We start from the raw sequence: 11060 nt of genomic DNA, 5'->3' as shown, positions 1-11060 counted from the left end.
CTGTTAACAGGTGTTCTTTTTCAGGCTTATGCTGCCCAGAAAAAGGTACCTGGACATCCATAACTCTTTGTTGTCTCATGTTGTTCTAATCCAAATTGTCCAAATTATTACTACTCTAATTGTATTACTATTTTTATAACCGTTTTATTACTATTAAACTTTTAAGATTTTAAAAACAAGTGATTGGCATTTTTCACAACTGTAACTAACAGAAACCGAATTCCTAGAACTCGTGCCTTCCCATCACCTACCCTCACTTCCTCCCTTGTCCCACCCTCCAATACCAACATAAAACCAGAGTATGTGCCCGTACCTCACCTCTCAGTAAGATCCACAACATCCAAAACCCACCAAATTAGACAAACAGCTAATCCTAAATACAAAATTATCACATTATACAAATACATGGTAAGGGCTGTGGTAGTTCACTTAGCTGTTCTGGGGTTGCAGGGTTTTTTTGGTACCAGTAGTGATGTATAATAAAGGAACTGTCACTTAATTCAATCAGGTTTTATTCTGGATGTTAGCACTTACATTTTTAGAATATGGAACAAAAGGCTGACAATAAAAAAATAAATTAGGAACTATGTAGCAGCAAGAAAAGTCATGTCTTCTTTTTCTTATTCTTTACTTTCCTCTTGGAGAATATGGCATGTTTCATAGCTAATCTTTTACGGATCCTCATTTTTATTCTCTTTCGAGTTTTCTGCCCTTTCTTTTTGTCAGGTCTGTAAAGTAAAAAAAGGAACATAGAGATTAGAATAAAATGAAAAACAGACATCTCTGTACAAATACATTTGCTGGTATTCTAAGTAAGTATATGAATTATGTGGCAGTATGTGAAGTACTGTCACAAAAAGTACAATGAACGGTACATCTCAAAATGTTATGGTCTTTCAAATTCACAAAACTGTCCACTTTATTGCCATTATACATTCATTTTATGTATTTATTCAGCATTTAAATTTACACAGATATTGAAAATGAGAAACTCACTGAGTACAAAAAAGCACACACAGAGTTTCATGCTGAATATATAATGCATGAATATATAATAGAAAGACTTAGAAGGAAGTATGTTGGCGTTTAACACCATTAGGAAGTTAAACTAACTAGCAAGTGGATTGTTTTCTTTCTCTGACAAAAGATGTCATAATGCAAAACACTGAGTAATTATAACAAACATACAAAATTTTTATTAGAAAAAGAAATCTTAGTTATCTTCTGCACTGAATCAGCAAAAAACTGATGGCCTGAAAGTACTAAAAACCACTTTGGCTAAATGACAGAAAAGTATCCTCCTTGACAGAAAAAACAGATGAGGTTTCATGAAATTCTTTTAGCATCCTTTTTAATTTTTTTAGTCAAGGAAAAAGAAACATTAAGATGGAAATTTTTTAGATACATAAAATGAAACATTGCTACCTTTTGTGTACCTAAGCAAAACCTGGACATGAAGCAATACACCTGTACCATCTGCCATCCAGCAGGCATCTGATGAGTCTCTGGATACTGACCCAAGAGGATAATGGTCTGAGTCTCACTGGGTAACACAGGTACAGCTTTGGGAGGGAAAATCTGCCTTCCACTGCTACAGCCACTCAAGTCCAAAATCACAGAAAAACCCACTAATCTGGAGAGGAATTAATGGAAGTGCAGTCAATTATCCTGAACTGGAAAGACTGAGCCATCTGCTGGACCATCTCTTAGCAAATCCCCTTTCCTCTTTTCAGTTAGTTCCATCTGAAGACAAGCACACACCCTTTCCTTGGCTCTCTGATACATACAGGTATGTGTACAGTGCTGTTCTGTATGTAACAAAAGGAAAATCATGGAAGAATAAAAGTACTCCATGTGATCCTCATTAATGGTGGAGATCTAGGTCATACTAGATAAAGCACCTGAAATACCAGAAGGAAAAAAAGCAAAATGGGCTGCAACAAAGCAAAAGAGACAGGAAGCAGTAACTAGTGACTCTTTAGTGACTCTTATTATATTGACTCTTCTCTCTGCCCCTTCGTGAGGAATTCAAAGGGGATAAAAGCGTTTCATTACTTCAATTTTCAGTCATCTCGACAGAGTCCCATGCACCAGTCACCAAGTCTGCAATCGAATCAGTTTTGAAAGAAAACCCACAGACAGGGAATTGGGAGCCCCAGTAAGTGACCTGCCTTTTATCCCACCCTCCCTTCAGTACATACTCCCCAGCAGTGCAGCAAGTGGGCAGCAGGGAAAGCTGACATCAGCACCTAAAGTGGAAAATCATCTCTCTGTGAACTGATTCCCTGACATAAGATCTCATCCCATCTGAATGCTGCATTTTAGTGTATTAATGCAGTATCACACTTACTGCCAAGCTGCTCTGCTGTGGGTCAGACTGGGACAGGCACTGCGCTTGTGACCTGCCTTGCCACAAACGAAACAGCCACTGTCACTCTTCCCACAGCTGTGCTTCTCAAGAGTGCAGCACTTGCAATTGTCACAGTGAAACCAAGCTGAAAAATAGGTAACATGATTTATGACCTTGGAAAAGTTTAAAACATTCTGAAACTAAGTTTTAAATACAGGCCACATTACCAGGTTTTTAATTCTGGATTAGCTCTACAAAGATAGATGTGGTCACCTTCTGGTCCCTTAGCACATTACTAGACATACTGTCAAATGAAGTGTGAACTATTTTGCCATTAGAACTTTTATCCTGTGTGTCATTTTCAAAACAAAAACAGTGCAGATGTTACAATGTACTTACAGATTTTGATTGTTGTAACTGTAACAAAGATAATGGCTTCATAAATTTAGACAAAGGTATAAATACAACTAAATTTGTGCATGAAACATAATTTTATCATCATCTCTCAAACGTACTTGCCTACTTGTTTAGGAAATTCAAAGTTTAGAAAATTAGGAAATACTTATATGACAATTGGAAATATTTATGTTTTGCCATGATAGATATAAATGGGATTTAGTGCGCCCTGGCAAGAATTTATTCCACTTCCACACAGTGCAAGTACAGCTAAACTAAAGAATAGTAACTTGTGTGAAATTGAGACTTTTTGTTTATTCTATGTCTTCTGAATTGTGTTTTACTTCTTTCACAGAATATTTTCTGTTTGGTTTGGAATTTCAGTTTCTTTGGACTAAATGCACTTTTATTTAGAAAATATTTTTCTGTACTTACAGGGCTTTACACATTTTTTGCAAAGAACACAATGTTTCCATCGTCTGCCATCCTACAAAAGACAAATAAATGGTTTTGTTTATTGAACCCCCCACTGATTTTATCTTAAAACAGAACTATTCCTGTAGGGTCCCCATAGGAGTTGTTTACAGGAACAACTCCTCTGTAGGAAGGACAGTAACTCAGAAAAAACAGTCCTGAGAATCTGTGAAAACCACATATGAAATTTTGAAATTAGCAAGTTCTACAACTTCAAAGCATGAACAAAAATGCATGTGTCAACAGACCACAGCTGGGTAAATTCTGGTCTAAGTGGCAAGCAGCAAACTTGTCCTGTCCTCTTTGCAACACAAAGGAATTAGGGAAAGAGAAATTAATTCCCAGTAGGTTATGGAAGATGTACAGTGAAGGTAATAATAAGTCTGTGAAACTGAACTGCTGTGGGTTTCCCGTGGAACTCAGTATCCAAACAGGTTTTTACCAAAGCAAGTACTGCAGAGGTTGTTATCTGACTGCTGCTTAAACTTCCATTCAGAAAGAAGTGAAAATACTTACTTTTGATGTACATGAATTGCATATCTCACAGTGCTGGTTACCAGAACTAACATATCGCTGACATACAGTGCAAAATCTGGGAAAAAGATGTACTGGTTCACTATTGGCTCACAAAACAATTTTATACAATCTTAACAGCTAATGTAAGGACTACAAAATCACTTTGTTGAATTAAAAATTCAATCTTTGCTACATAAATGACCACTTTGGCCATTTACAGACAGTACATCCACACAGTAAAATTCAGGTCAAATTACCAACAGTATCAGTAGTAAATGAAACTAAATTCCTCTCTCCTTGATGCTTCTCTTACAAGTTCATTTTTTTGCTACTGTATTAACAGCTGATTATCAGACATAGCTGTAAAATTCTCTTGTAGATGTAGACAGTACTTCCTACAGACAAAATAAGGAATCTCATAATTCCACACTGAAAAATTTAAATGTCTTTTTAGACACTTCAGCTCTCCTACCCATTGTTTATATAATATGCAACTTCAGAATGAGAGAGAAAAATGTGGTCTTAAGGCTGGCATCCAAGTTAGGCAAGACACCATGGAACAGCACCATCCCAAACTCCTTTGGAGACTTTATGCCCTAGTTAAGAACAAGGACATTCTTTCAAAAGTCACCTGAGCATTAATATATCTTACCTATATCCCTCTTCTTCAGGAAGCACAATCACACTTGGCGTAAGGTTCGTGAAAATACGGACAGGAGACTGCCTACGGCCTGTCTTGCCATGTTTATACAGTGCATGATTATCATAGTCTACCTAGAAAAACAAAACCATAGAAAAGGTTCTAAAACTGAATGCCAAGCATAGGCAGAGCTATTTACATATTTATTATCTTTATAAGTGCCTTATGAAATGCTTGTATTTATATACAAGACTCTAACCCCAAATCAGGTTACAAATTCTACATGAAGTTTTTTGTTTCATTTACCTGTAAATTTGTGCAAACATAGTATTAGGCTAGACTCACTACACTTCAATAATCATCTTGTACTTATTCCTTTTTGCTTGTTTGCATGGGATATCTAAGATAACATTGCAGCTGATTACAGAGCAATCTGCTGTATAAAAGTATCTATACAGCTTGGTTTGTCAGTACATGGGAAGACATCTGAACCCATCTCAGAAAAATTACAAAGTTGCAAATCTAATCAGCCTGCTTTTTCCAGCACTGTCTTCAGAGATTTGTCACAAAAACTCTCAGCTGTGAACACTGGCAGGAATGCAGTCTAGCCTAGCATGAGTTTTCCATTTTCTTCAACAATTTTCATTCCACAAGACTGTTCAGAACATCAATACCAGAATTCATGCAGAGTTGTTATATGAAAAAATAAACCTTTAGCATCATGAATACCCATGACTGAGCTCTCAAAACACACTGAAGTATGTGTGCCTAAACTATGTACTGAAAGGAGACAATACTGAAGAAGCTGATGCCAGATTATTGCTTCATCACTGACAAGTTCACTTATTAAGTAATTCCAAACATTTCCATCACTGTAATTGTAATCTGATGTTTTGGAGTTGAAGTTTTGGAGATGAAAGACCTTAATTTTGTAATATATATGTTTGTTTTTTTTTCTAGGCCTGGGCACTACCCACTGACATTGAACATATGTGAAGAATGAAATACTCTTTATCAATTAATCTATGAAGAATTAAATACTCTTTATCTGCAACAAGCACCTGTCAGAATTAGTGCAAATTTGTTATACTGAAAGCCTGCCAGAAGAAATGAGTTCATGGATAAATGAAAGGTGAGTTAAAGATACATAACAGGAACATGATCAAGTTATCACAGATACAACTAATAGCAATACAGAATCCAGGCTTCACATGAACAAGCTATACAGAAGCACTGCCACTGCACCTGCTTTCACTCCTATTCCTTTCACATTGCACACAGCTGGTAATTGGCAGATTCACTGGGTTCAGCCATACCTGGTAATCCATCATACTGAAGCTTGGGAAAAAGTCAAGAATGCGAGACTCAAAGAAGTATGGGAATATCCAGAACATGGGCATCTCTCTGTTGTCATGACCTAGTAATGAAAAAACTTGGGGGTACATAGGAGAAAAACATAGTACATGTAGCATGAGAAATTTACAGTGGACATTCCAAGTACATAAACATGGATATGTACATCATGTTGGGCAGAAGCACTAGCTCTCTTAGGCAACAGAAAGTTTTGGCATATTGGACATGTGGAGATGTAAGTGCCATGTAACTAAACTCTTGATATCCACTTAGGTTGCTAAGAAAATTTGCTGGTTGGATAGTTTATTTTTCTCTACCTTTAAAGTCTATTTTAATTGCAAAGTAGATTTGCAAAAAAAAAAAAAAAAAGGGAAAAGTTTTTAAGATTTTAAGACAGACTTTGAGAATTGGGCATTACTGAACTAAAAATATCAGGAGAGTAAATTAGGTACATGATAGTTCACCTTTAGAAATTATAACATGAGGGTGCTCACATTCACCTGAGTAGCAAGAATCACAAACTTATAGATAGGTACTTTTTCCTTAAAGTGATGTTACAGCACAAGCCACCCATCTGTCTGTAATACATACCTTCTTTTTCTGTCCCCCTCCACATTGCCATCAGTTTTTTAAAGCTAGAAGCCAGTGCTTCCACTAAACCTCCAAATGGGGGATCAGTTACCATAATGACTCTTTCACCATTCTCTTCACACAAGAATTTCCTGCAAGTTTCATGTGCAGCCTGTAAGAAACAGAGGTTAATTTCCAGGAATCATGATTCAAGAACTGTAAACATATTGTCTCTGGTAATAAACCGATCATAATCACGGCAGAAGAGGGAACTTTGCTTCCCTCTTGTGGAGGTGAATTTCCTCTTGGGTAGCATTTAAAAAAAAACAAACACAAAAAATGCACATAGGTTTGAAGAACTGAAAACAAGTGCCCTGTTCAGCTAACATATAAAACATTACTGAAAATCAAAACATGAAACTGCCTTTTTCAGTAGTTCTCTCCCATTCAATTCAAAGTTGACTATTACATTTATGCTAACTAATGTGGCTTACACACCTTAATTGCTGCTTCTATTAAAATGTTTTTAATTAATTTATGTTTGCCCATGATGTTTTCTACTAGACTAGTCATGAGTTTCCTAAAAAATTCTGCATCAACAACATGCACTTTTTTACCAAAGCACTCAATAAATTCTTGGCCTTACCTCTCCGTCAAAAAAATGATGATTGAACATGTTGTAGTGGCAAAATTCATCCTCTGTGTAAAATTGTGAATACCTGTAAAATAAATTTTGATAGGAGTAGAAAAATATAAGTAACTTTTGGTCTATGCTAAGATAGGATATTTAGGGTGAAAACAGGCCTCAGGAAAAACATCATCTTTGGGTTCTGATTACTGACAACACATACCAATACTGAGAAATTATTCAGTATACTTACTTACTTTTCTCATCAACTGGATGTCATTTGTGTATGCATACAGGAACAGAGATGCAGAGACAAGAAAGGGAAAACAACCAGCAATTTATCTCTTAAAGCAGCAGGAACACCCATCTTTGTATATGTCCTTCAGATATGTAAACATTTGTTAAAACCCACCTGAAATCAATATCTAGCAGAAGGCTTCGAACATTGAATTCTTCTTCTTGTGACGCTTTTGACTGGATCATTTCATGAAGCCTGAAGTATAATTGGAAGAAATTGAACACATAATGACTGACTTCAGAAATGATCTTGCAAGACAAGATGCTGGGTACTTAACAAAAACCAAACAGATAGAGGAAACTGAGTAGCCTAAACTTGGGTGATTCCATTTGGCCTGTACTCCAAGTTAGAAAAGCAGGTTAGCCTTGAAAGATGACAATCAGTGGAGTCTCCTGGATCACCACACAAAAACACACAAGGTCAGAAACTCCACGTCACTTCCGTAACTACCACAGAGATTTGAAGTGTGTATGTGTGTTATCGGCAGTGTTGCCACAGTCTTCTTTGGTATCTTATAAGTTCAAAACTAGACTTCACTAGATGCTTAGATAATCCCAACCAATAGAGGTTCACCAACAGTGAACCTCTTGTTATGGGAGAACCATTGACTATAATCATTAGTAAGCTGTACAACTTTGAGAGAGAAATATTACATGAAGGTGCAACAGTTCTCAGGGATGTACCTGGGTGTTCCAACAGAGAGCACTCGTCTGAATCCTAAATCTGTAAGGAGATTCAGTAGGAACTGGCAACTTCTGTCTGCAAATAAATACTGTGCATTTGTTTTTTTATTCTCCAGTGGATACAGAAGCTGACTTGGGCTTTTCAGCTGGGCAGTGGTGATATCACACAGGAACTGGTGATCTGAGTGTTTTTTCCATTCTGCTGGCAATAGCAATTGCTGGCATTCCTGGCAAAACCTCCTCTTTGATAACGGCAACAGAACAAAATTCTTGTACCTTTAAATACAAAAGACAATAGGGAACAAAGTTTGGCAAAAGCCTCTCTCAAAGATAGGAAGGGGAGCCATGGAGGGGTTTTTTAATATTTTAGGAGTTCAGACATTTAAACTAACAATGCAGTTTACACACTGCTCTCACAAAACTCCACAAGAATGAAGTATTATTTATCCAAAAAAATAAATTCAAAGGACACTTTGAAATGCATAAAATATTGCCACTAAATATACTTGGAATCTCCATAAAATAACTGGATTAAAGAGTGAAGACTCCATTAACTATGAGCAAAGTCCTGTATGTTTATACATGAAATTCAGACATCACTTATTACTATGTTACCCTTGCTTCTTTTCACAATGTTAAGCCTGTTACTTTTGTAGACTAAAGTCAGGAATAAATCTTTTTTTAACAGAAATTGCTACTGACCTCTTGTAAGCACACTAAGAGCACTACCACAGGAATGACTATACATACCCCCAAAAAAAGCCAACCCCCACCCCCAGCTCCTGGGGTGAAAACACCATGCTCTAGCTCAGTGTTTCATGCTATTTCCTTTCCTTTGCCAAACAACAATTCTTATTTGCCCAAATTCACCTTTTCATATTTTAAAGAATCCTAAAATGTTATCTCTACATTCAGAGTACCTAAACCTGCATTACTACATCTTTACTGCAGAAAATATACATTAACAATACCTGTCCACGTTCTGTCTGTGTGTAAAACAAGGCTGATGACTTCTATTATATTCTTCACGTGCTGCAAGCCTAGCTTCTGACACCTGTAAAATTTGCATACATGAAAAGTTACAAAACTAACAGCTACTGCTGTGTGTGGTACATCAAATCTCAACATGAAAGAAAGGCTGCATCAAAGGTCTCTCATGCTTCAGCTACTTAACAAGGAAAAATAATCACATTTATTGTTTCAGGAGAACAAGTATGTCTGCAGCACAGGGCCATGCTGCAAAACAATACAGGCCTCTCATTGTGAATTTAAACTATGCATTTCATTCTCCTATCACATGTAATACTCAGAGAAAAACTCAAAAGGTGATTTTGAGGAAGACAGAAATAGCCATCCTTTCCATTAATGTGTGCCAGCAGTTGTGGTCCCTCTGAAGAACTCTGATCTGATCTTGACAAATTGATGACAGCAGAAAAGATGTCCAAGTCTTGTGTGAAATCACTTCTAAGGCATGACAGCTCCTTGTTACAATCTGCACCTGAGTCTTTAACATTTCAGTCTCTCACACTCTTCTCTGAGTCTTCTACTTTGTCCCCACAAGACATACTCATGGTTTCACAACAGTTTCAAAACATTTGGTCAAAACTTATGGAACTGTTTTACTTAAAGAAGACAAAAATAAAACTCAGTACACAAAAGACATCATAATACAAGTGATATTCAAAATGAATGACAAAGAGAAATTGCTGCAGATATTCTGACATTACTGAGCACCATGCCAAGCCCCACCATCTCAGTATTTTGTATACCCTACTGTTGCTTGTATCCAATAGATTTTCTCTATCTTAATTAGGGGAAACAAGGGCATTTTGGGATCAGAAGTACCCAATTTTGTTCAACGTTGCAAAGCATTGGCAAACTTCCTATATGTTCTGGCAATAGAATAACAAATGCCAGGTTTGCTCAAAATGTACACAGCCTTTCTTGAACACTATATTTGAAACATGTTCTCCTGACAGAAATAAGTGCTCAGCTAAGTATCAACTATTACACCAAGTTTAGAAAATAGCACTTACCAGAGATCTCTGCAATAAAATATACTTTTAAAATTACTAAGTAGAGGAAAAATCGCCAATGTTTTATAAAACCAAAGAATGACTCGGGATGGAAGGGACATAAAGATCATCCAGTTCCAACCCTCCTGCCATGGGTAGGGGCAACTCCCACAACACCAAGTTGCTCAGAACCCCACCCAGCTTGGCCTTGAACACTTCCTGGGATGGGGCATCCACAGCTTCTCTGGACAGGTTTTCCAGTCCCTCGTCACCCTCACAGTAAAGAACGTCTTTCTAATAACTCATCTAAACCTCTCCTCTGAATGCTCAAAGCCATCACCTCTTGTCCTTCCACTACACGCCCTTGCAATACATCCCTCTCCGGATTCCTTGGAGCCCCATTCAGGTGTTGGGAGGCTGCTATCAGCTCTTCCCGGAGCCTTCTCTTCTCCACGCCGAATAACCCAAATAACCGAATAACCCAAACTCTCTCAGCCTTCCCTCACAGGGGAGATCCGCCAGCCCTCTGATCACCTTGGCCCTGGTCTTCAGCACAGCCTTCAGCAGTGCCCTCTTACCTTCTCATCTTCCCACTGGAAAAAGTTACAATCCTTTCTATCCCTACAAGCCGAACAAGCATAGAATCTTCTTCCTTCCTCTTTTCCTTGGCTGGTCTTCACAAACAGAAGCGCAGGACCTAGGGACAAACGCGAGGATAGGATAACACAGGGAACACCCGCAGCCCTGTTTCACTGCTCCGCTGCAAGAGCCGAGCTTCCACAACACGGCCTTCAGAGGGGCTGCTGCAGATCAGCCCGCGCCGGGAGCCGAGCACAGGGACGCTGGGGAGGTGAGCCCCGGGCCCGGCTCACCGTGAGGGCAGCAGGGCGCGCCGGGCGCCGGCCCGAGCAGGGCGAGCGCTGCGGGCCCCGGCAGCTGCGTGCCCGCCGCCGCCATGGCACCGCCTCCGTCCCGACGGGCACCGCGCGGCCGGGCTGGAGGCGCCCCCCAGCGGAGCGGCGGCCCCGCGCAAAGCCCAGAGCAGGCCCGGGGCCGCGGGAGCCCCACACGCAGCAGCGCTCATTGCTTAATAAACTGCTCGGACAGAAACCATGGCGAGCTTATAGAGGCATTCCC

The 11060-nt window shown here is 38.8% G+C and overlaps 1 protein-coding gene across 2 annotated transcripts; it reads right to left on the bottom strand.

Moving 5' to 3' along the window:
* Positions 1–495: 495 nt before the first annotated feature.
* ZCCHC4 (zinc finger CCHC-type containing 4) lies at positions 496–10880 on the bottom strand. 2 transcript variants are annotated; one of them, XM_063157738.1, is made up of 13 exons: positions 10796–10880; positions 10502–10620; positions 8880–8962; positions 7909–8184; positions 7340–7420; positions 6946–7018; positions 6321–6471; positions 5693–5808; positions 4389–4510; positions 3737–3812; positions 3182–3233; positions 2351–2495; positions 496–728 (listed from the first exon to the last, which is right to left on the bottom strand). In XM_063157738.1, exons 1-13 carry the CDS (start codon positions 10878–10880, stop codon positions 605–607), a joined length of 1503 nt encoding a protein of 500 aa, XP_063013808.1. In that variant the 3' UTR covers positions 496–604. The 2 variants fall into 2 exon arrangements, with proteins under 2 accessions (XP_063013808.1, XP_063013809.1); XM_063157739.1 differs by having other exon boundaries at positions 5693–5793.
* Between the last annotated feature and the right edge of the window lie 180 nt (positions 10881–11060).

Source organism: Melospiza melodia, chromosome 5 (genome assembly GCF_035770615.1).
Source record: "Melospiza melodia melodia isolate bMelMel2 chromosome 5, bMelMel2.pri, whole genome shotgun sequence".
Taxonomy (NCBI): domain Eukaryota; kingdom Metazoa; phylum Chordata; class Aves; order Passeriformes; family Passerellidae; genus Melospiza; species Melospiza melodia.
Note: the sequence above shows the minus strand (reverse complement) of the source record. Positions and strands in the feature narration are given on the sequence as shown.